Source organism: Tachyglossus aculeatus, chromosome 14 (genome assembly GCF_015852505.1).
Source record: "Tachyglossus aculeatus isolate mTacAcu1 chromosome 14, mTacAcu1.pri, whole genome shotgun sequence".
NCBI classification, from domain to species: Eukaryota; Metazoa; Chordata; class Mammalia; order Monotremata; family Tachyglossidae; genus Tachyglossus; species Tachyglossus aculeatus.
In genome coordinates this window covers 21,330,673-21,357,471 of record NC_052079.1, presented here as the reverse complement: position 1 = coordinate 21,357,471, position 26,799 = coordinate 21,330,673, and the positions used below count along the sequence as shown (strand labels likewise).

The 26,799-nt window shown below is 42.5% G+C and overlaps 1 protein-coding gene across 1 annotated transcript in view; it reads right to left on the bottom strand.

Moving 5' to 3' along the window:
• TRHDE (thyrotropin releasing hormone degrading enzyme) overlaps positions 1-26,799 on the bottom strand; it is a 455,067-nt gene that overhangs the window by 121,602 nt on the left and 306,666 nt on the right. Inside the window, exons 11-13 of the mRNA XM_038756056.1 lie at positions 19,156-19,244; positions 14,800-14,933; positions 14,659-14,714 (exon numbers count right to left, since the gene is read on the bottom strand). Coding sequence (XP_038611984.1) covers positions 14,659-14,714; positions 14,800-14,933; positions 19,156-19,244 — 279 coding nt within the window. The remainder of the gene's footprint in view (positions 1-14,658; positions 14,715-14,799; positions 14,934-19,155; positions 19,245-26,799) is intronic.

Below are 26,799 nucleotides of genomic sequence, written 5' to 3'. Positions count from 1 at the left end.
TAGGATAGATATCAATAGTTCAGTATCCACTTGGGACTGCCCTTCTAGTGGTGTCTGACAGGAACCAGTTCAGCGATGGAGTGATTCAATATCTACAGGTGCACCGAGTTTACTAGGTGCAAAGCACTGTTCTAAGCGCTGGGGAGATTACAAGGTGATCAGGTTGTCCCACGGGGGGCTCATAGTCTTCATCCCCATTTTACACATGAGGTGACTGAGGCCCAGAGAACTGAATTACAGTGCATAATCCAGTGCATAATTACAGTGCATAATCCAGTTTTTAATAATAATCATAATAATAGCATTTATTAAGCGTTTACTATGTGCAAAGCACTGTTCTAAGCACTGGGGAGGTTACAAGGTAATCAGGTTGTCTCACAGGGGGCTCAAAGTCTTCATCCCATTTTCCAGATAATAATAATGGCATTTACTAAGCGCTTACTACGTGCAAAGCACTGTTCTAAGCGCTGGGGAGATTACAAGGTGATCAGGTTGTCCCATGGGGGGCTTACAGTCTTCAGCCCCATTTTCCAGATGAGGTGACTGAGGCCCAGAGAAGTGAAGTGACTTGCCCAAAGTCACACAGCTGACAGTTGGTGGAGCCGGGATTTGAACCCATGACCTCTGACTCCAAAGGCCGGGCTCTTTCCACTGAGCCACGCTGCTCTCTTCTATAACCCCTCTGACCTTTCATTCTTCTAAAGAGTCCATGTCTTTTCCTCCATATTCCTCTCCCAAGCTCCTACCTCTCCAAAGCGTACGGTTTCTGCCACCATTGACTGTTCAGAGAAGCAATTAATCAATCAATCATATTTATTTAGAAATTACTGGGTACACAGTGGAGAACTAAGAACTTGGGAGAGTACAATATAACAGAGTTGGTAGATACGTTCCCTGCCCACAAGGCGCTTGCAGTCCAGAGGGAGAGATAGACATTAATATAAATAAATTAAAGATACATATTTAATTGCTGAGAGGTTGAGCATGGGATGTATAAAGAGCATAAATCCAAGTGCTTCCTTCCTGCCCAAAAGTATCTCCATTCCTTCTCCACGGAGCTCCACTCTCCATGCTTCCCTCCACTTTTCCAGGCCCAGGAATCCAGAATCGGGCGGAGGCAAGAACGGCTATTCCTTCTCCCCTTAGGATACTAACTGTTCTGCCACCACAGATGAAGATGAAAACTGATTTAATAATCACATTCGAATTTATGAAGAATTCCTGGGAAGCACACTGCCAAGCTGTTCTCCACATCCCCTTAGGAGCAGCAAGAGCAAAAGCATTTAAATTAGACCTGGCGGGATTTTTATTAGCTGTGAAGTTGAACTTAACTATCGGGGCAACAAAATATTGGAATATATGCTTCGCCTTTGAATTTGAAGATGATATCACTGATGGTGAAGTTCATTATGAATGCATATGACCAACAAAGAATCCACCATCCTGACCACATTGGCCACACAAAAAGGCCGCCCCACGTTATATCGCTGCACTTAATATTTGTGATACTTATTCTGGGTTTTTTTTAGGCCTGCCTGTCTCTCTTTCCATTCAAAGCTTCTGCTTAAAGAGAGCAACCCCTTTCTTGATAATAATAATGATGGCATTTATCAACGTGAAAACCACTGTTCTAAGCGTTGGGGAGGATACAAGGTGATCAGGTTGTCCCACGGGGGGTTCACAGTCTTGATCCCCATTTTCCAGGTGAGGTAACTGAGGCCCAGAGAAGTGAAGTGACTTGCCCAAAGTCACACAGCTGGGATTAGAACCCATGACCTCTGACTCCCAAGCCGTGTTCTTTCCACTGAGCCACACTGCTCTGTCATTCATCCTCCTTACACGTGGACTAGTCGAAAGATCAGTGTGGCTTTTAGTGGAAAGAGAGGACCTGGGGAGACAAGGGACTGGGTTCTAATCTTGGCTCCGCCGCGTGTCTACTCTGTGAACTTGGGCAAGTCACTTAACTTCTCCGTACCTCAGTTACCTCATCTGTAAAATGGGGATTAAATCCTTTTCCCTCCTACTTAGACTGTGAACCCCATTTAGGACAGGGACTGGGTCCAACCTGAAGAACCTGAATCTAAATAAGTGGGCTTATTATTGAATCCGACTAAAGGGGATCTAGCTATTAAAAGTAATTAATGATGGATCTGTGGGGGACGGTTGATTATCAAAGTGCCTAAAGGCACTTGAATCTAAATAAGTGGGCTTATTATTGAATCAGATTAAAGGAGATATAGATAGTAAAAGTAATTAATGATGGATTTGTGGGGGACGGTTGATTATCAAAGGGCCTAAGGGGTGCAGACATAAGGGCATAGGCTAAACAGAAGGGGAGGCTTAGTCAAGGAAGTGAGGGTCATTATTATTATTATTATTATCATCATCATAATAATATTTGCTAAGCACTTATGGTGTGCAAGCATTGTTGGAAGCACGTGATAAGTACAAGTTAATCAGTTTAGACACGGTCCCTGTCCTGTATAGGAGACATAGTCTAAATAGAACGGAGAACTAGTATTGAGTTCCCATTTTACAGACGAGGAAACCGAGGCCTGAAGAAGTGAAGTGACCTGCCCAAAGTCACACAGCAGGCAACCTTGCTAGCCAGGATTAGAATTCAGGGTTTCTGATTCCCAGGTGCGTGCTCTTTCCACTAGGCCACCCTGCTCCTTTAGCCTCTTGGAGGAGACATGATTTTAGTAAGGCGATCGTTCCCCCCGTCCCACAGGACCATAACCCTGGTGGTTTCCTGGACTCATTTCTCTCTTTCAACCCACATATTTAACCTGTCACTAAATCCTGTCGGTTCAATCTTCACATCACCGAAAATAAAGAGTTTGGAGTGGGAGGTCATGGGTTCAAATCCAGCTCCGCCACTTGTCAGCTGTGTGACTCTGGGCAAGTCACTTCACTTCCCTGGGCCTCAGTTCCCTCATCTGGAAAATGGGGATGAAGACTGTGAGCCCCCCGTGGGACAACCTAATCACCTTGTAACCTCCCCAGCGCTCAGAACAGTGCTTTGCACATAGTAAGTGCTTAATAAATGCCATCATCATTATTATTATTGTTATCCAAACTGCTACCGTGGCAATCCAAGGACTCATCCTATCCCATCTTGAGGACCATATTTGTTCATTCTTTCAATCGTAGTTATTGAGCGCTTACTGTGTGCACAGCACTGTACTAAGCGCTTGGGAAGTACACGTTGGCAACATATAGAGACGGTCCCAACCCAACAACAGGCTAACATATCGACGTCCTTGCTGAGCTCCCTGCCTCCTGTCTCTCCCAAGTCCAGTCCATAGTTCACTAAGGTGTCCGGATCATTTTTCTACGAAAACATTTACACCATGTTTCCGCCCTCCTCAAGTACCTCCAGTGGTTGCCCACCTCCCTCCACATCAAACAGAAGTTCCTTTCCGTCGCCTTTAAACGATAACAGTAATTATGGCATTTGTTAAGCGCTTACTATGCGCCGAGCACTGTTCGAAGCGCCAAGGGAGATACAGGGTGATCAGGTTGTCCCACGGGGGGCTCACAGTCTTCATCCCCATTTTCCAGATGAGGTATCTGAGGCAAAGAGATGTTAAGTGACTTCCCCAAAGTCACCCAGCTGACGAGTGGTGGGGCCCAGATTAGAACCGGAGAGAAGTAGCGAGGCTCAGTGGAAAGAGCCCGGGCTTTGGAGTCAGAGGTCATGGGTTCAAATTCCGGCTCCATCACTTGTCAGCTGTGTGACTTTGGGCAAGTCACTTAACTTCTCTGGGCCTCAGTTCCCTCATCTGGAAAATGGGGATGAAGACTGTGAGCCCCCCGTGAGACAACCTGATCTCCTTGTAACCTCCCCAGCGCTTAGAACAGTGCTTTGCACATAGTAAGCGCTTAATAAATGCCATCATTATTATGACCGTGAGCCCACCATGTGACAACCTGATTACCTTATATCATCCTCAATGCTTAGAACAGTGCCTTGCACATAGTAAGTGCTTAATAAATACCATTATTATTATTATTATTATTATTATTATTATTATTATTATTATTACCACTGCTTAAAACACTCAATCACCTTGTCCCCTCCTGCCAACCTACTCACTGTAACTCAATCGTTTCTATCTCGCCACTGACCTCCCACCCACATCTTGCCTCTGGCAGGGAACTCCCTCCCCCTTCGTATCCGTGCATCTAGCTTTACTTCTATTTATTCTGACGACTTGTCACCCGTCCACATGTTCTGTTTTGTTATCTGTCTCCCCCTTCTAGACTGTGAGCCCATTGTTGGGTAGGGACCGTCTCTCTATGTTGCCAACTTGTACTTCCCGAGCGCTTAGCGCAGCGCTCTGCACACAGTATGCGCTCAATAAATACAATTGAATGAATGAATATCCAACGGACCATCAATCTCCCCACCTTCAAAATCTTATTACAAGTACTTCTCCTCCAAGAGGCCCTAAGCCTCCATTTCCTCTTCTCCCACTCCCCTCTGCGCCCCACCTTGCACCTTGGATTTGTGCCCTTTATTTACTCCTCCCTCAGCCCCACGGTATTTATTAAAACACCCGTAATGTATTTATTTATATTAATGTCCGTATCCCCTGTAAGTTCAGTGAGCGTAGGGAATGTGCCTACCAACTCTGTTATGTTAGACTCTCCCAAACACTTAGTACAGTGTTCTGCTCACAGTAATTGCTCACTAAATAAGATTAATTGATTGAGGGATTTTGAAGAAAGGGAAAGTGGTGGTAATAATAATAGTAATAATAACGGCATTTATTAAGCGCCTACTATGTGCAAAGCACTGTTCTAAGCGCTGGGGAGGTTCCAAGGTAATCAGGTTGTCCCACGGGGGACTCACAGTCTTAATCCCCATTTTCCAGATGAGGGAACCGAGGCACAGAGAAGTGACTTGCCCAAAGTCACACAGCTGACAATTGGTGGAACCGGGATTTGAACCCATGACCTGTGACTCCAAAGGCCGGGGTCCTTCCACTGATCCACGCTGCTTCTCTAAGTGGTACTAAGGTAGATATAAAGCTATGAGATTAGACACATTCTTTGTCCCACATAGGGCACATTATCTATTTGATCCCCATTTTCCAGCTGAAGAAATTGGGACCCAGAATGGTTGATTGACGTGCCCTAAGTCACACAGTAAGCCAAACACAGAGATGGGGCCAAAACCCTGCTCTCCTGATCCTGTTACATATTCTTTCCATTTGGCCATACTATAACTCTAAAAAATTTCTGATTCCAGGGTTCAGGGAACTAAAAGAAACCCTGGTAGCTGCAAAAAGAGAAATGTGTGTCTTCAATTTGGGTAAACGTCAGTGTCGTACTAAGTTATAAATGGACATTATCTTGGGGAATCAATCAATCAATCAATCGTATTTATTGAGCACTTATTGTGTGCAGAGCACTGTACTAAGCGCTTGAGAAGTACAAGTTGGCAACATATAGAGACAGTCCCTACCCAACAGTGGGCTCACAGTCTAGAAGAATCTGTATGGATTTACTCTTGAGATACTACTAAAGTTTTGTTTTGTTGTCTGTCTCCCCCTTCTAGACCGTGAGCCCGCTGTTGGGTAGGGACCGTCTCTATATGTTGCCGACTTGTGCTTCCCAAGCGCTTAGTACAGTAATTGATTGATGCATTTTGAAGAAAGGGAAAGTGGTGGTAATAATAATAATAATAATGGCATTTATTAAGCGCATACTATGTGCAAAGCACTGTTCTAAGCACTGGGGAGGTTACAAGGTAATCAGGGTGTCCCACTGGGGGCTCACAGACTTAATCCCCATTTTACGGATGAGGGAACTGAGGCACAGAGAAGTGAAGTGACTTGCCCAAAGTCACACAGCTGACAATTGGTGGAGCAGGGATTTGAACCCATGACCTCTGACTCCAAAGCCCGGGCTCTTTCCACTAAGCCACGCTGCTTCATATCAACAGCTGTTCCCCTTCTCATCAACCCAGTCCTCTGTTTACTTGTAAACATACCTCTCTTTACTATCAAGGACCCACTTTCAAATCAGCAGTTAATTAAGGGAATCACAAGATTAAATAGTTATAATAATAATGATGGCATTTATTAAGCGCTTACTATGTGCAAAGCACTGTTCTAAGCGCTGGGGAGGATACAAGGTGATCAGGTTATCCCACAGGGGGCTCACAGTCTTAATCCTCATTTTACAGATGAGGTAACTGAGGCACAGAGAAGTGAAGTGACTTGCCCACGGTCACACAGCTGACAGTTGGCGGAGCCGGGATCTGAACCCATGACCTCTGCCTCCAAAGCCCGGGCTCTTTCCACTGAGCCACGCTGCTTCATATCAACAGCTGTTCCCCTTCTCATTAACCCAGTCCTCTGTTTACTTGTAAACATACCTCTCTTTACTATCAAGGACCCACTTTCAAATCAGCAGTTAATCAAGGGAATCACAAGATTAAATAGTTATCTTCTCTGGGCCTCAGTTACCTCATCTGTCAAATGGGGATTAAGACTGTGAGCCCCCCGTGAGACAACCTTATCATGTTGTAACCTCCCCAGCGCTTAGAACAGTGCTTTGCACATAGTAAGCGCTTAATAAATGCCATCATTATAGCTCACCTCCTCCAGGAGGCCTTCCCAGACTGAGCCCCTTCCTTCCTCTCCCCCTCGTTCCCCTCTCCATCCCCCCGTCTTACTTCCTTCCCTTCCCCACAGTGCCTGTATATATGTATATATGTTTGTACATATTTATTACTCTATTTATTTATTTATTTTACTTGTACATATCTATTCTATTTATTTTATTTTGTTAATATGTTTGGTTTTGTTCTCTGTCTCCCCCTTCTAGACTGTGAGCCCACTGTTGGGTAGGGACCGTCTCTACATGTTGCCAACTTGTACTTCCCAAGCGCTTAGTACAGTGCTCCGCACACAGTAAGCGCTCAATAAATACGATTGATTGATTGATTGATTATTATTATTATCATCCCTGCAGAAGGCCTCTCCTTTAACCCTTAAACTTCTTTGAATTCACCACGGATCCCTCAGTTTCCCACTCCCTTCTCCTGGAAACATTTTCCAACCTAGGCTTCACTGACACTGTCCTCTCCTGGTTGCTCTCCTATCTCTCTGGCTGCTCATTTTCAGTCCTTTTCACGGGCTTCTCTTTTGTCTCCCACACCGTAACTCTGGGATCAATCAATCAATCAATCAATCGTATTTATTGAGCGCTTACTGTGCGCACAGCACTGTACTAAGCGCTTGGGAAGTACAAGTTGGCAACATATAGAGACAGTCCCTACCCAACAGCGGGCTCACAGTCTAAAAGAGCCCAAAACTCAGTTCAGGGTCTCCTTCTATTTTCCAATTATTACCCACTCCCTTGGAGGACTCATTCGCTCCGTGGCTTTGACTGATGTCTCTGTGCGGATGATTCCCAAATCTACATCTCCAACCTTGATCAATCAATCAATCAATTATATTTATTGACAGGTCCTAAGTGCGTAGCACTGTTCTAAGCACTTCGGAGAGAACACTCCAATAGAGTAGAATAGAAGTGGTGTGGCTTAGTGTCAACAGTATAGGCTTGGGAGTGAGAGGTCGTGGATTCTAATCCCGGCTCCACTACCTGTGTGCTCTGTGACCTTGGGCAAGTCACTCAACTTCTCTGTGCCTCAGTTACGTCATCTGTAAAACGGGGATTAAATGTGTGAGCCTCATGTATGAGAAGCAGTGTGGCTCAGTGGAAAGAGCCCGGGCTTTGGAGTCAGAGGTCATGGTTCAAATCCCAGCTCTGCCAATTGTCAGCTGCGTGACTTTGGGCAAGTCACTTAACCTCTCTGGGCCTCAGTTCCCTCATCTGTAAAATGGGGATTAAGACTGTGAGCTCCCTGGGGGACAACTTCATCACCTTGTAACCTCCCCAGTGCTTAGAACAATGCTCATGCACATAGTAAGCGCTTAATAAATGCCATTATTATTATTATTATATGGGACAGGGACTGTGTCCAACCAGATTATCTTATATCTATCCCAGCACCTGGAACAGTGTTTGCCACAGAATAAGCACTTAACAAATGCCGTAATTATTATTAGTAGAGTTAGCAGGAAAGTTCCCTGCGCATTAATGAGCTTACAGTCTAGGAGAGACAACGTTAATGTGAATAAATGGCTTTCCATCTCTGCCTTCAGGACATCTCTACTTAATAATAATAATGATGATGGCACTTATTAAGTGCTTACTATGTGCAAATCACTGTTCTAAGCGCTGGGGAGGTTACAAGGTGATCAGTTTGTCCCATGGGGGGCTCACAGTCTTCATCCCCATTTTACAGATGAGGGAACTGAGGCCCAGAGAAGTGAAGTGACTTGCCCAAAGTCACATGGCTGACAAACGGCAGAGGTGACATCTGAACCCATGACCTCTGACTCCAAAGCCTGGGCTCTTTCCACTGAGCCCCTATCAGCACCTGAAGCTTAACATGTCCAAATGAGAACTCCTCATATCCCACCCCAAAACTGCCCTCCCCTTGACTTTTTAATCACTGTAGACATCACCACCATCCTCCCTGCCTCATATGCCTGTAACCTTGGTGGGATCATAATAATAATAATGATAGCATTTATTAAGCGTTTACTTTGTGCAAAGCACTGTTCTAAGCCTTGGGGAGGTTACACGGTGATCAGGTTGTCCCACGGGGGGCTCACAGTCTTACTCCCCATTTTACGGATGAGGTAACTGAGGTACAGAGAAGTGAAGTGACTTGCCCAAAGTCAAACAGCTGGCAATTGGTGGAGTGGGGATTTGAACCCATGACCTCTGACTCCAAAGCCCGGGCTCTTTCCACTGAGCCACGCTGATAATCAACTCATCTCTCTCACTCACCCCACATATTTAATCTATCCCCCAATCTTGTTGGTTCAACCTTCACAACATCACCGAAATCCACCCTTTCCTCTCCATCCAAACTGCTTCCATTCATTCAATCGTATTTATTTAGCACTTACTGTGTGCAGAGCACTGTACTAAGTGCTTGGGAAGTCCAAGTTGGCAACATATAGAGACAGTCCCTACCCAACAGTGGGCTCACAGTCTAGAAGGGGGAGACAGACAACAAAACATATTAACAGAATAAAATAAATAGAATAAATATGTACAAGTAAAATAAATAAATGTTAATCCATGTTAATCCAAGCATCTATCCCGTCCCTCCTTGACCACTGCAACTCTAACTTCCCTGACACTTTTCTCTCCCTAACTTTAGTCCTCACTTCACTCTGCTGCTTGGATGTTTCTTCGACTTTAACCCATCAGACCATGTTTTCTCATTTCTCAGGGACAACCAGTCGTCACATGTCCACCTCTGCATCAATAATAATAAGAAGAATGATAATAATGATAGCATTTGTTAAGCGCTTACTAATAACGATAGCATTTGTTAAGCGCTTACTAATAATGATAGCATTTGTTAAGCGCTTACTATGTGCAAAGCACTGTTCTAAGCGCTGGAGAGGTTACAAGGTGATCAAGTTGTCCCACGGGGGGATCACAGTACTTTCCAAGTGCTTAGTACAGTGCTCTGCACATAGTAAACTCTCAGAAAACACTATTGGATGAATTAGAGAAGCAGCGTGGCTCAGTGGAAAGAGCGTGGGCTTTGGAGTCAGAGGTCTTGGGTTCAAATCCCAGCTCCGCCAATTGTCAGCTGTGTGGCTTTGGGCAAGTCATTTAACTTCTCTGCCCCTCAGTTACCTCATCTGTAAAATGGGGATTAAGACTGTGAGTCCCACGTGGGACAACCTGATCACCTTGTAACCTCCCCAGCGCTTAGAACAGTGCCTTGCACATCGTAAGCACTTAATAAGTGCCATTATTATTATTTAAAGCACTCAATAAGTTCTCCCACTCCTACTTTACCTCACTGATTTCCTCTCCACACTCCACTCTTCCAATTCCGATCTGCTCACTGGACCTCGATCTTTTCTATCGTGCAGCCAAGCTCTTACCCACATCCTCTCTTTGACCTGGAATTCCCTCTCCCTTCATATATGACAGACCACCCTTCTCCCCACTTTCAAACCTTTATTGAAATCAGATCTCTCGCCTTCTGCATCTAAGCCTTTATTTCCCTTTTTCCCTCTCCCGTCTGTGTCACCAATGCTCTTCAAAGCCTCATTGAAATCAGATCTCCTCCAAGAGGCCTCCTGTGACTAAATCTTTATTTCCCTTTTTCCCTCTCCCGTCTGTGTCACCTATGCTTTCGAATCTGTACCCCGATCCCCAAAGCACTTACGTACTTATCCATAATTTAGTTTCATGTCTGCCTCCTCCTCTAGACTGTAATCTTCTTGTTTCCCATAGTGAAGATGCAGCAAACGTCGTTGCTGGATTGACTGATTGCTTTTAAAACTGTTGGAAATGACCTAGGTGATTGAGTTAGTGGCCCTTTCAAACAAAACTAAATATCAATTTTAGTTTTAGCTATTTCCAACACCTGTGGGATAGAATGTCATTTGATCATGCTATGTGCCTAAATAATTTTTGATCTCCACCTTTCATAATTTCAGCAGCGGCAAATAGTTTACAAGAAGACACCCCAATTTAACGGGTTACACAGGTGTTAATTAAAGGGAGAAATTCCCGCAGCTCTAACCTTATGTGGGAAAATTATTTTTTCTCGAATATTTCAAAGGTGAAAGAAAAAGAATCTTACAAGGGGGAAAATGATCTCCTTTTAAAAAATATTTTAATGGTGAAAGGAAGCTGTTACCATCGCTATAATGAGATTTTCAAAAATCAGTCCCCAGAAAATTATATGCCTTTTCCAACCGCAAGCCTTATCACACATCATTTCTCTTTAGAAAGAGAGTCCTTCCAATATCAGTGTAGTTTGCTAACCTGTGGCAAAGTAGCAATAATTGGTGCCTGGGGACGAAGACCAGAGCTTCTCGCTTCTCTTCAATTAATCACTGGTGCAGAGCACTGTACTAAACCCTTGGGAGAGAACAATACAATAAACTTGGCAGACGCGATCCCTGCCCACAAGGAGAACTTCTCTTCTCTTCCCACCATATGCTCCAGATTTGTATCCAGTTTGCTGACTTCTATATTTGTTCTCTTACGTGACAAGACACGCTCTATTGCAAAAAGTAATAGACTAATCACCATCCCTCCGCCCTTTCACGCTACGTGCTAGCTTTTGAGCACAATCAAAATTAAGCAATGCCACCGCCTAGTTTTACCAGCTTCCTAATACAGTACTTTTATACTTTCAGATCTTGGGAGAGAGCCTGATTATTATCCTGAGGCACAGGGAAGTTAAGTGACTTGCCCAAAATCACACAACTGACAATTGGCAGAGCCATGATTTGAACCATTGACTTTTGACTCCAAAGCCCGGGCTCTTTCCACTGAGCCACGCTGCTTCTCTACCCAACGACGGACTCACAGTCTAGAAAGGGGTGATAGACAACAAAACAAAACAAGCAGACGGGTGAAAATTCTCTCCAGGCAATCGTCTTGTTTCGCTATCAGTGTGTTGGCTGCTTTCTAACAGCTGTTTAGGGCCCTGTTAAGTGCCACCTGTGACTATCCCCATTCCTGTTGCCAAAATACTCCCAGTTCTCTTGTGCCAGAGTCCCTAACATTCCTTTAACTGCTCCAGGCCAGTCAGCAGGGGAAAGGCTGATTCCTAGAAGTCCAATCAACCCCCTCTTCCTCTGGGAAATGGCCTGGAAGGATTGGAAAGGGGAGAACTCTGTCATGGGGACCTGAGGCCTTATTCCATCTGTTCATCGCTGTTCAGACCAGTCTCCCATTCTTACTGGTGTCTCTTCCTTGGGGGATGAGGAAAGTCATGGGGAGGAGCAGTGTCTTGGTGCCAGTAGAGTGGCACCGCTTCCCCTTCCCTGGGCCACAACCCAAGCTCCCCTGCACCCTCCATCAGGGTCATCTCTATCCATGTCTCCCTCCTCCTACATCCTCATCTGATATAGCTTGCATCCCTGTTTTTGCTGTCCATGGCAAGGAGGATATATTGGCCTTAAGGAAGTCATCTGACTTCTGCGTCCTCACTCATCTGTAAAGTGGGGATGAAATATCTGTTCTCCCTCGTAATAATAATAATGACATTGGTATTTGTTAAGTGCTTACTATGTGCCAAGCACTGTTCTATGCGCTGGCTTAGACTGTGAGCCCCATGTGGGGCAGGGACTGGGTCTAACCTGATTATGTGCACTGCACAGGAGAGGGTTTGACACATATCAAGTGAGTAGCAAATACAATTCATTATTATCGTTATCCACACCAGAGGTCTCAGGGATTGGAAATGGGCTGTGGCGGTGGTTGCAATTCATCCTGAATGAGAAACGTACCAAGAAGCTGGTGAATCAGCTGTAGTGGAGATGCCATGAGGGCTTCCTAGAAGTAGCAAGGGTATCAATCGAGCACCTGCTATGTGGAGTGCACTAGATTAAGCACGTGGGAGAGTGACAACGGAATCCTGAACAATGTCCCTGCCCACAAGGAGCTTACACTCTAACTGGGGAGAAAGAAAGAAAAAAATAGACTCAATCAATCAGTTGTATTTATGTGCTTACTGTGTGCAGGTTGCAATTACTAAGCGCTTGGGAGAGAACCATATAACAGAGTCGGTCGACACATTCCCTGCCCACAGGGAACTTACAGTCAAGAGCGGGAGAAAGATATTAATATAAATCAGTTAAATAACCGGTAGGAACATAAGTGCTGTGGAGTTGAGGGAAGGGTGAATAAAGGGTGCGAATCCTAGTGCAAGGGAGATGCAGAAAGGAGTGGGAGAAGAGGAAATGAGGATTTAGTTGGGGAAGCCCTCTTGAAGGAGATGTGTTTTTACCAGCGCTTAGAAGCGCTTAACAAATACCGTCATTATTATTATTATTATTATTAGTTTCATTACTGAAGGGAGAGTTGAGGAGGGACAGGGAAGGAATGGGGCAATAGCTCCAGTGGAGCTTGTGGGGGAAGATGGCAGCTACTCATCCAGCTGCTGCTGTTACTGCTGAGCTTCTGGTGCACTGGGCTAAACCAGGGCAGGTGGATTGGTGAAGAAAATCAGTCCATCAGTAATATTTATTGGGTGTTTACTATGTGCAGAGCACTGTACTAAGCATGTAGGTGAGCACAACACAACAGACGCATTCCCTTCCCGCAACAAGAGGAAAAATAGAACAGTCCACCCCCTAGACTGCCCCCAAAATTAGGGATGGGGGAGTCTTCAGCTGGGCCCTTTCCTTCCCCAACACCATTCATTCTTTCAGTCGTATTTATTGAGCGCTTACTGTGTGCAGAGACTGTACTAAGCGCTTGGGAACTACAAGTTGGGCCACTTGTACTTCCCACCGCCTATTAGTTCTCACCCTTAGGAGCCACAAAGCTTGAAACCAAGGCTGGAGTGGGTGGGCTGCCTGAGGGGAGACAAGGCAGTGACAGCACTTAACCTCGGTCATGCCCTATTGAAGACGCTTCCTCTATGCCTCCCCTTCTCTTACCCAATAAATCACTCCAACTCTTTCACAGGTGAGTGACTTTTCCCTTTCTTTCTCCTCCCCAGTCCCTCTCCCCCGGTCTCTAGAGGAGATCGGAAGATATCGATGGAAGAAAGTCATTGTTAAAGTGACAATCGCTTGTCAAATTCTACTGGGAGTCTGTCAACAAATGACAGTGACAATGATGGATTTAGACAAAACAAGGCTATTGTAGACTCTTCTGAATCCCACTGATTGTGATGGCAGTGGACGGGAAGAGAAGGGACATACACTTGGGGAAGGAATTCTTTGTTAGCAAGCATATATAGTCAAGCTCAGCCCTCAGATCTGCAAAAAATATTTTTACAGGCTGTAAATAACTACTTATCACTACTTGATTACAAAATGTGGTCAACAACATGTGAACTGCCTAAATTAATGGAACTCTAATTATATATTCATCCAGAATATGCACAGGATCTGAAAATGAAACTATTCAACCGGACATGAAATAATGTGTTTAATTTTTAGATTTACTTTAATCTCAAATTAAATTTAGAATCACAAGGTTTTAATGTTGCCCAGATTTAAGAAGAGGAGGTCTGTCCAAATGTTCATCTAATTACATAACTATTCAAATAGTATTAATACTGATGCCCTACTATTGTGTATCCTTAAATCATTCTAGAGAAGGTCAGTAGCTATGCTAGACAAAAAACGTTCAATGAGTTACAATAAACTATTTAAAATATATATATATATATATATATATATATATATATAGATATAGATATAGATATATATAGATATATATAGATACGAAAATTAGCCAGGATTAAAAATGCTGAATGTTGATTTAAGTAGATGTGACTTTTGGAGCTGTTCATAAGGGAAATTGGGGGACAAATTATTAATATGCAGAATGTTGAACTGAATTTGCAGCAAAAAATGATTGCCATATCAAAATCAGAAATGTCTTACTGCAATAATTTCAAGTGGTGAAAAGGTAACGGTATTTATGATTCTTCCCCCAAATACAAGGGCTGCAAATGGAGAATTTTTTCGTAGATGTTCTTCAAATTTAACACATGTAAAGTGCTTATCTAAGCAGAGGAAATTTAAGCCACATATATTTATGACTGAGGAAAATGAAAAAACCTACCTGGCGAGATTGAAGGCGTCATCGATCAAACCCGCTCGGTTACTGATGGAGAGAACCTGAGAGCCAACCAGAAACACGGGCCATTTAGGTAGGGAAAACAAGAGTTCATACTGACCTGGGTCAAGTAAATCCAGAGCTTACCTCATGGTTCCTTATTAGTTGGTTAATTAATAATCTCCAATTTCTTAGGTCATAGTTGACCCTAAAATAGCCAGTTTGATTAATGTTCCCCAGTAACCAGTTTCCTTTCTTCAGAGAAGAGATTATGTGATTTTCTACAAAAAAAAAAAAGATTTTTAAAAGGAAAACAGGGTTTTAAGAACTTTAAATACCTCAAGTATTTATTCGTTCAATCGTATTTATGGAGTGCTTGTTGTGTGCAAGAAACTGCGCTAAGCGCTTGGGAAAGTATAATACGACAATAAACAGACACATTCCCTGCACACAGCAAATTCACAGCACCATTACTCTTTCTAAGTTTGCAAATAGGTGATGGATATATATATTCAGTTATTCATCAATATCACAACCGCTCACATACCTACAAGCTAATAGTCCATTCTGCAGCTCTCTCAATTCATTACTCTCTTAAAAACAGAAAGCTTAGACCATTTTTCACCAAGACTACCTCAACTATTATTATTTTTTTATAATGGACCTGCCTCTCCTTGAAAAATGGTCCAAGCGCCATTTTCCTTAACAGGTGTAAAAAATAATATTTAAAATTAACATGCAAGGTAGATTTCTGTAGTCATGAGAAGCAGCTTGGCCTAGTGGATAGAGCCTCGTGGGAGCTAGGAGGATCTGGGTTCTAGTCCCGGCTCCCATAATAACTCATCTGCTGTGTGACACCCTGGGGAAGTCATTTAACTTCTCCGTGCCTCACTTAACTCATCTGTGAAATGGGGACCGTGCACCGCATGTGGGACGTGGACTGTGTCCAATCTTACGGCCTTGTATCTACTTCAGCACATAGAACAGTGCTGGACACGTAGTTTCTGTTTAATGAATGCCATAAATAAATGGAAAAGACGGATGTATAGTTCTTAGGGATGATCCTGGGGTGGAGAACTGCCTGGTGATGGAACATGAAAAGCAGTGGAAAGAGCCCGGGCTTTGGAGTCAGAGATCATGGGTTCAAATCCCGGCTCCGCCAATTGTCAGCTGTGTGACTTTGGGCAAGTCACTTCACTTCTCTGGGCCTCAGTTACCTCATCTGGAAAATGGGGATGAAGACTGTGAGCCATAAATGCCATCATTATCATTATTATTAAGTCTGCACTTGGAACTAATGACTCACGGTTTGGCACTGAGGCGCAGTAGAAGAAAGTGGAAAGGACAGTTTCAGGAGCAGGGCTCCAGTAGCAAGAAGGCAGGTAATAATAATAATGGCATTTGTTAAGCGCTTACTATGTGCAAAGCACTGTTCTAAGCGCTGGGGAGGTTACAAGGTGATCAGGTTGTCCCCCGGGGGGCTCACAGTCTTAATCCCTGTTTTACAGATGTGGTAACTGAGGCCCGGGGAAGTGAAGTGACTTGCCCAAAGTCACACAGCAGGTAGTAATAATAATAATAATGGCATTTATTAAGCGCTTACTATGTGCAAAACACTGTTCTAAGCACTGGGGAGGTTACGAGGTGATCAGGTTGTCCCATCGGGGGCTCACAGTCTTCATCCCCATTTTACAGATGAGGCAACTGAGGCCCAGAGAAGTTAAGTGACTTGCCCAAAGTCACACAGCAGGTAGTAATAATAACAATGGCATTTATTAAGCATTTACTATGTGCAAAGCACTGTTCTAAGCACTGAGGAGGTTACAAGTGATCAGGTTGTCCCATGGGGGGCTCACAGTCTTCATCCCCATTTTCCAGATGAGGCAACTGAGGCCCAGAGAAGTTAACTGACTTGCCCAAAGTCACACAGTTGTGGGATTTGAACCCATGACCTGACTCCAAAGCCCATGCTCTTTCCACTGAGCCAAGAGAGTACTTCTTCCCTTCCCTTCCCTTCCCTTCATGGCCTCTGGAAGTAGTGTCTCTATAGCAGCCAATACGTCCTGGGATTTACAGTCCTCTAAGGATTAGTGACATCTATAAAGTCACAGATGAAAGAATTCACGTGATTATGTAGTGCAAGAAAAAATGATAAGGACTAAACATGTGTATATGTCATTCAGTATTAAATATAGTAATGCATTTGGGAGATGTATTAAGGTATTCAATATCATCCCTTTAACACTAGGAGTAAACAATGAAGATATGCATTGATATGGATTATATTACGAACTGGGAATTCAATCATCTAGATTAACTATTTTCAAATATAAAAATCAGACCAAAAATCAGCTGCACGTTACATAAGAATTGAAAACATTTCCTCATTTGGTCAGGTTTGTCCCAATAATTGTGATGCTGTATTACCAAGTGTACTATGTATAAATTGATTAATAACTATGAATATCTAGGTAGTGCCATACTATTTTTACGGGGATGAAAAGTGAAAACCAACAAAACCGCAAAGATACAATACACCTACAACTCTGAAGTGACATCTTTATAATCCTTTAATTAATCCATGAATATAGGGTTGAATTCAATAATTGCGATGCTGTTCTATTACCAAGTGTACTATGTATAAATTGATTAATAACTATGAATGTCTAGGTAGTGCCATACTGTTTTTACAGGGATGAAAAGTGAAAACCAACAAAACCACAAAGATACAATACACCTACAACTCTGAAGTGGCATCATTATAATCCTTTAATTAATCCATGTATATAGGGTTGAATTCAATAACTGCAATGCCGTTCTATTACCAAGTGTACTATGTACAAATTGATTAGTAACTATGAATATGTAGGTAGTGCCATACTATTTTTACAGCGATGAAAATTGAAAACCAACAAAACTGCAAAGACACAATACACCTACAACTCTGAAGTGGTGTCATTATAAACCTGTAATTAATCCATGAATATAGGGTTGAATTCAATAATTGCAATGCCGTTCTATTACCAAGTGTACTATGTAGAAATTGATTAATAACTATGAATATCTAGGTAGTACCGTACTATTTTTACAGGGATGAAAAGTGAAAACCAACAAAACCACAAAGATACAATACACCTACAACTCTGAAGTGGCATCATTATAATCCTTTAATTAATCCATGAATATAGGGTTGAATTCACTGAGATAAAATGAATTAAAATAATATAATGACGGTATTCGTACCAAACTAGACTTCAGTTTCAATCGTCCAAAGAATAGGAAATAGAGAGCTATTGTCCCTTCAACAACCCTAACTCCGATCTTTTCCCACGGGGAACGCTTGAGCAAAGAGGTGCTGTGATAAATCTTAAAGATACCAAGTTAATATGGGGGAACTCATATATATTATCTGATGGATTAAAAAAGTCCTCCCCTTACACAAATGTTATTAATACTTCCTTTCCTCTTCTTGTAACCTCTGATGGACTAAGCAGAGGGAAGACGTTATTAGCATTCACTCTGCTCAGCAACTTGGAAACAGGTAAATTCTGCCAACATTTCAATTGGGGAGCAGTTTCTTTTGAGAAAGTGTGGGGAAAACAATGGAATGACAAACTGTCACAGGAGACTTGGAAAAAGTTTGAGAATCATTGAGCATTAGCTGCCTAACTTTGGGGAACACCAATTTGATGTTGCTTTTTTCTCCTTTGGCTTCCTTGCTTATTATACATATACTTTTTCAACCACAGTGGAAAAGAAAAATAAAAAGAAAGAAAGAAAAGGAGATTAAACATCTCCAAGCACTAAATGATCACTGAACAGAAGGTGGTAATGAATCATCCTCCATCTCTTTCGAAGATAAAACACGCGGGGGCCCGGGATAGCGCTACAGTGTAAAGAAATTAGGTGAATCAAGGAAAAGTTTCCTGAGAGTTAACGGTGGGTTGGGCTGTGTTAATGGTAATTTAGGAGCTCTTCTGAAGAGAAAACATGCATAGAGGAAAAAGACATAGACAAGGTGATCTTTTAAGGTTCCCAAAAGCCTCTCGTTCAAGACTGTACCTCTTCCTAGCAGGAACTTTATGAGATTTGGAGTGATGGGAATTTGTATGGACTATTTCCTTTGATTGCTGTACTACTTTGCTGTATTTTGCTTGATTGAAAATGGTGTTCCGATTTTGACATGGCACGTTATACATTTAAAAACAACTAAAAATTTTACTTTGCCCTCCTGAGGAGATCCAATGTGCAAAGGAAATATGCAATTTAGTAATGGGATATGCAGTAACCCCAATTAGATGATTTTCTGTCCTGTACAATTTTGAACAACAATTCTTTCCTCTCCTTTTTACAACTCTCTTCCTTTGCAGTGCATCTGAAGCAATTGAACTGGGCTTCAGAGCACCTAAACAATTACCAAGGATTAATTCTGGAGAAATAGTTCAGGAAAACATATGGATTCTTATCAGGGAAGAAAAAGAAAAAAAAAATGTGTATCTTTACCTGATTTGTTAGACACCCATATAATTGTTTCTGATGAGATGTGACTTGCATTTCCTACTGCAATTGTTAATGGAATCTGCCACAGGTAGCTGAAAAATAACAGAAGACGGCTAAGAAGAAAGAGCCAAGTAATTTTTCTCTGTTACAGAATCAGAGATCAAGGAAAAAATATCAGAATACATTCTCAGCAAAATTGTAAAGGCCTTGCATCGGTGAAGTTAGTGTTAATTGAAAACCCAGGGTTTCATTATCTCCTACATAATGAAGGAGGGAAGCTTCTTACAAATGGTAGTGCTTTATGTTTGATTTCAACATGAAATACCATAGATTCCTTGACTTACACAAGTTTGGACAAAGCAATGCTCTAGTCTTAAGAATTAAAAACGGCTAGATCCTACAGAGGAGTCTTTCCCCAGATTTCAGTGCCAAAATAATCTCGCACAGTACCTGGGGACTAAATATACAGTCCTGGTAAATTGCAAATGGATGTCAAGTCCTTTTCTTCATTTTTTATTTAATTTTCATACACCCCTGCAAAGTAGCCCATATAAACCACCCCCATTTTAGAGATGCCAAGGCCAAAATTAGAATAGGAAACAACCTATCAAGATTTCTAGACCCTATCTTTTAATATGACTCTATATGTTGCCGATTTGTACTTCCCAAGCGCTTAGTACAGTGCTCTGCACTTAGTAAGCGCTCAATAAATACGACTGAATGAATGACTGCATATTTCTTAATAATAATAATAATAATGATGGTATTTGTTAAGCGCTTTCTATGTGCCAAGCACTGTTCTAAGCACTAGAGTATTCATTCATTCAATCGTATTTATTGAGCGCTTACTGTGTGCAGAGCACTGTACTAAGCGCTTGGGAAGTACAAGTTGGCAACATACAAAGCAATCAGGTTGTCTCACACGGGGCTCACAGTTTTAATCCCCATTTTACAGATGAGGTAACTGAGGTACAGAGAAGTTAAGTGACTTCCCCAAAGTCACCCAGCTGACAGGCTGTGGAGGCGAGATTAGAACCCACGACCCCCAACATAAATATGTCTATCTCTTGAGCATCCTGTACCAGCGTAGGACATTCACAGGCATTACCATGTTCTTATAAGGCACTTTTGCACATCGAGAGAGAGGACCTAAAAAAAAAATCATTGTTTTGTTCTGGATTCAGATCATAGTACATCAAAGATAGAGCTTAAGGAAGGGCTAGTATGGAAGAGCGGAGCATCCTCAAAAGTGTAGCTCTGGGAATATTACCCTGTAAAGGGCTAGGTATTAAATATCTTTAAGTGCTGTCATTAGCCCCCAAAGAAAATAGAACTACCACTGTGAATGTATTCAACTTCATATTCTTCTAAATGACTAAATTAGAGAGGTCCTGATAAAATCGGTAGATTCCATTTGCATCAGCCCCTAAAAATGCTGTTCAATTCATAATCAGCATGTTACTTACAGAAAATGCTATATAATTTAAAGACACTTACTAAATGGTATATTCTGCATCAGGTAACTTTCTCGATACAAATAATAGCTAATTATATAGTGCTTGGCTTACCCAAACTGAGGGATTAAAAGTGCTTTAAGTATATATTCCATTTTATTTAATCTTTGAAAAAAAAGGATATGTTCTTGGGTAAGCCTAATATGAAAGGAGTCACACAGTACCATATTGCACATATCTTCATAAGGCAACAGAGAAGTCGCCTAAAATCAATCAATCACATATTTATTTAGTGCTTATTGTGAGCTGTTTGGAACAGTACATTGTAAAAGAGTTGGTAGATACTCTGCCCACATTGAGCTGACAGTATACAAGGGGAAATAGGTATCTATATAAATAAATTGTGAATATTTACAGTAGTGCTACGGGGCCGAGCGAGAGAGGGGTGAATAAAGGGTACAAATCCGAATGCAAGGGTGACACAGAAGGGAAGGGAGAAGATTGTGGGAAGCAGAATGGCATGGGGGAAAGAGGACAAGCTTGGGAGACAAAGGACCTGGGTTCTAATTCTGGATCTGCCAATTGTTTGCAGAGTTTCCATGGGCAGGTCACTTATATTCTCTGTGCCTCAGTTTCCTTGACTGTATAATGGGGATTGAATACCTGTTCTCTCTCCAATTTAGACTGTGAACTCCATGTAGTTCAGGGACTGTGTCTGATCTAATTAGCGTGTTTGTTACACTTAGAAGAGTGTTTGTCACATAGTAAGCACTTAACAAATACCACTTAAACCGGAGGAAAATGAGGACTTAATCGGAGAAGGCCTCTTGGATGTGCTTTCAATAAGGTTTTGAAGGTAGGGAGAGTGATGATCTTGTTGGATATGAAAAGGGAGGGCGTTCCAGTCCAGCGGCAGGATGTGGAAGGAGATCGATGATGAGGTAAAGATGAAGCAGCAGTGGAAAGAGTCCGGGCTTTGGAGTCAGAGGTCATGGGTTCAAATCCCTGCTCTGCCAATTGTCAGCTGTGTGACTTTGGGCAAGTCACTTCGTTTCTCTGGGCCTCATTTACCTCATCTGTAAAAAGGGGGTGAAGACTGTGAGCCCCCGGTGGGACAATCTGATCACCTTGTAACCTCCCCAGCGCTTACAACAGTGCTTTGCACATAGTAAGCGCTTAATAAATGCCATAAATAAGACCGAAGTGAAGTGAGTGGGTTAGTATCAGAGTAGTGATGTGGGTGGGCTGGGTTGTGGAAGCAAATCAGGGAGGTAAAATGCGGGTGGTTAAATCCAATGGAAAGTAATTTCTGTTTGTTGTGGAGTTTGATGGGCAATCACTGGAAATTCTTGAGTGTGAAACCACGGACTGAATATTTTTGTAGATAAATGATCTCAGCAGCGGAGTGAAGTATGGACTGGAGTGGGGAGAGACAGAAGGCAGGGAGGTTGATGCAGAACTCGAGGCCGGATAGGGTAAATGCTTGGATTAAGATAGAACGGTTTGTATGGAGAGAAAGGGCGGGTTTTAATGATGAACCCTCAGGATTTGGTGACAGATTGAATATACGGGTTGAATGAGAGATGGATCGATGGTAACGCCAAGGTTACGGGCTTGTGAGACTAGGAGGATTGTGATGCTGTCTACAGCGATGGGAAAGTCAGAGGGAGGACATGGTTTGGGTGGAAACATAAGGAGTTCTGCTTTGGACATGTTAAGTTTGAGGCGTCAGTAGGACAGTAATGTAGAGGCCGCAGAGAAGGAGAAAGATCAGGGCTGAAGATGTAGATTTAGGAATCATCTACAAAGAGATGGTAGTAAGCCATGGGAGTGAATGAGTGTATATGGAGAATGGGCATAGCTGGAGAATAGAAGGGAATCCAGAACAGAGCCTGGAGTGATTCCCACAATTAGAGAGTGGAAGGCAGAGGAGGAGCCCACAAAAGAGACTGAGGATAAGCACCCCGGGATATAGGAGGAAACCAAGGAGAGGATAGATTGAAGAAGATTAAGATGGCATAGAAGCCACTAGAATGGGCAAGAAGAAGATCAGTAGTGACCTTTGTGATGGTTTCTCTGGAGCAAAGGGGGAGGAAGCCAGGTTGGAGGGGCTTAAGGAGAGAACTGGAGGAGGAAGAACTGGAGTCTGGGAGTGTACACAACTCGCTCAAGGAGTTTGGAGAGACTGTAAGCCCACTGTTGGGCTCTAAATGTTGCCAACTTGGACTTCCCAAGCGCTTAGTACAGTGCTCTGCACACAGTAAGCCCTCAATAAATATGATTGAATGAATGAATGAATGAATGGAGAGGAATGGTAGGAAGGAGATGGGGCGGTGACTGAAGGGAGCCACGGAATCAAGAGAGGGTTTATTTTTAAGAATAGGGGATAACTGGGCCTCACCTGCATTCTTATTAACATTAAAAATAAATAGTAGACAAAATCTTTTTTTTTCAGACTCTTCCATGTAAAGTAGAGATTTTTCAATATATCCACATAAAAATCAAAGGCAGCAGGACAAATCTGCTCTTTCTGGCTCTCTGACATTTGTTGCCTGCATGTTGAATTCTGTATTTCCCAGGTGGTAGAAAAATTGGAAGTTGTACAGCACAAGGGAGAGGAAAGGTACAGCTTTTCAGGTTGGGCAGCGGGTGGGTCTTTTATTATTATTATTTTCTCTTAAAATTGAAGTTGGTTCTTGAGGATTTTCCCAGTGGAACTGTTGTTTCAGGGAAGATCCCTGGGGGAAACCCACAAGGAAGCAACTATGAATTTACTAAATAAATAGAAAGCCACAGTCTCCCACGGGGGCCATTGCTGAGGGGATGAAAAAGTCTAGGCCAGCTATCCGATGATGAATTTCTACAGTCCCAGTCTCCATTACTGGAGCTTAAAATGGAAGATTTTAATGACCACTGAAGGATTCTGCCTGCTCATTTTGAAATGAAATAGTGGGAAGTAGCATGGCCAAGTGGATAAAGCAAGGCCTGAATGCTAGATAACCTGTCTTCCAATCCCAGTTCAGTCACTTGCGTGCTGTATGACCTTGGGCAAGTCACTTAACTTCTCTGGGCCTCAATTTCCTCAACTGCAAAATGGGGTTTCGATACCTGTGCTCCCTCCTACTTGACTGGGAGCCCTGTGAGGGACAGAACTGCACCCGCCCTGAATAGATGGTATTCCGCGCTTAGTACAGTGCACTGCACACAGTAAGCGCTCAATAAATATGAATGAATGAATGAACACCCCAGTGCTTTGCACACAGCATTTAATCATTACTCCTGACAGTAAAAGCTCGTGTTTAAAAGATCGCCTAAATGGTATTCAAAATAGGTCTACTCCTGCCGTTTTCAAACGGTGTGTATTTAAGCAGACATTTTCCAAATTCATCATATTTCATTTCAAAAGACCCAAAGACTTTTCAGTAAATGCTCCCTATATTTCAGGAGATGGAGACAAACCCCCTGAAATATTCACGGCAGCCTCCTTGACTATACTATTTTTAAAGTAATTCAATTTTCTCAAACCCCAACTCATTCTATACTTTGCAGCATCATTTTCTTCTAGAAAAGCTGACAAGGAGCTTAAACATTAAAAACGATGAACGTACGTTCTGAATGAACAGGATTTCTGGCAGATGTGGTCATTTATTTCTAATTCCTCAGTTATTTGCATTTTCTTTTAAAGATGTAGTTTTACAAGAGCATTTGGTGCGGAGAACATTCTTGATAGAGCATAGTGCTTCAGCAAATTAAATGCTGAATGATACAAGATTTTGGCCACCGTATTTTAAGCAATCAAGTTTGATAACTTTTAAAGAATTAAAAGAAGATTTTTGACAAACTAATGCCTGACACTTTCATTTAATATTTTCTAGACTCTGATTCCTGTGGAAAAGATGACCTGCTGTTGGGTTTGATGTTTGGAATCGCTCTGTTAGGTGATATTCCCTTTATGAGTGTTTCCTCTGGCTGAAAAGGGTTATTGAAGAACATGGGAGCTGATTCTCTTAGCTTACCCTCCATGCTGAAGGAAGGCCATTCATTCTGGATATAATAATGATAATAATAATAATAATAATAATAATAATAATAATAATAATAATGGCATTTATTAAGTACTTACTATGTGGATGGATGTTATGGATGTTATGTTGCCAACCTGTACTTCCCAAACACTTAGTACAGTGCTCTGCACACACTAAGCGCTCAATAAATACGATTGATTGAATGAATGAATGAATGAATAAATGAATGAATGAATGTTTTCTGGGCAATGTTTTTCGGGATCCAGGTAAGCCAGAAATCCTGAAAGGAGCAGGTATTCTCCAACCCTTTGGAATGATCCAACTTGAATAGTTCCTCCGTCCATCAATCAATCAATCAATGGTATTAAGTGCTTAGTATGTGCAGAGCACTGTAGTGAGCACTTGGGAGAGGACAGTACAACAGAGATGGCCGACAAGTTCCCTCCTCACAGTGAGCTTACAGTCTAGAAGTGATAGACACTGTTAAAGAAACACCATCTCCACTTCCATGTGCACAGAAGACTAAGTTCTAAGTTTTTGAGGAAGAGTATTGGTGGGATCTGAATCTGTATTTTCCATGTGACTTGTGGACACCAAGGAAAATAGTGCTATACTTGAAGTCAGGTGATTGGCCGTACTCAAGACCAAACCGGGAACATGGCATCTGAAATTGACGTACAAGTTGATTTGAGAGTCGAGAAGGAGAAACAGAGTGGCTTAGTGGAAAGAGCACAGCCTTGGAAGTCAGAGGACGTGGGTCTGCCACTTGTCTGCTGCTGACAACTTCTCTGTGCCTCAGTTACCTCATTTGGAAAATGAGGATTACGACTCTGAATCCCACGTGGGACAAACTGATTACTTTGTATCTACCCCAGCGCTTAGGACAGTGCTTGGCACATCTAAGCGCTTAACAAAGACTGTCATCGTCATCATCGCAAGGATAGATGGCACTCCACTAATATGAACTCCAGCCTCCTCTCAAAGTGGGACTCGAAGGGAGAGGAGAGAATAAGAGAGATACCACTGCAATTGATGGGAAAATGCTACATTATCAATAATTCAATCAATTGTATTCATTGAGGGTCTACTGTGGGCAGAGAATAACTGTCTGGAAGGGTATACTAAAATAGGGTGGGTAGACTGGTTCCCTGCACACAAGGGAAATGGGCATTAAAATAAATTAGGGATATGAACATAAGTGCTGTAGGATAAGGGTGGGATGAATATCAAGTACTCTCCTCCTCTGCAGTCTCGCATTTCCTCCTGACTTTAGACATCTACATCTGGATGTCCCACAAACACCTCAATATTAGCATGTCCAAAATAGAATTTCCCATCTTCCCACCCAAATCCTGTCCTGCCCAAGACTTTCCCATCATTGTAGACAACATCATTATACTCCCTATCTCACGATCCTGTAACGTTGGCATTATCCGTGACTCAACTCTCTCATTCAACCCAAACATTTAATCCATCATGAAATCCTGTGTTAGCGTCACAACATCTCTATAATCCTCCCTTTCCTCTCCAACCGACCTGCTACTACGCTGATCCAAGCACTCATCATTTCCTGCCTTTACTACGGTATCTCCCTCCTCGCTGACCTCTCTGAGTCCTGTCTCTCCCTTTTCCAGTCCACACGTCACTCTGATGTCTGGGTTTTTCTGAAAAAACGAAGCATTCCATCCATAACTTTCCACGCCTCAAAAACGGCTGTCTATACACAGCCACGGTAAATGGAAACTCCCTACCTCCAGCTTTAAGCCACTGCATCCACTCTTATCTAACTTCGCTGATTGTCCACGACTACCAAAAAACACACCACTCATCTAATGCCAACCAAATCTCTGGATCTTGATCCCATCTATCTTGCCTTCAACCCCTTGCCCCCATCTGTCTCTGGCCTAGAATTCCTTCTCCCTTTTATTTTATTTTGTTAATATGTTTTGTTTTGTTGTCTGTCTCCCCCTTTTAGACTGTGAGCCCGTTGTTGGGTAGGGACTGTCTCTATATGTTGCCAACTTGTACTTCCTAAGCGCTTAGTACAGTGTTCTGCACACAGTAAGCGCTCAATAAATACGATTGAATGGATGAAATCGGACAGTCCGTCGCTCTCCCCACCTTTAAAACCCTCCTAAAATCACATCTTCTCACAAAGTCCTGTCCAA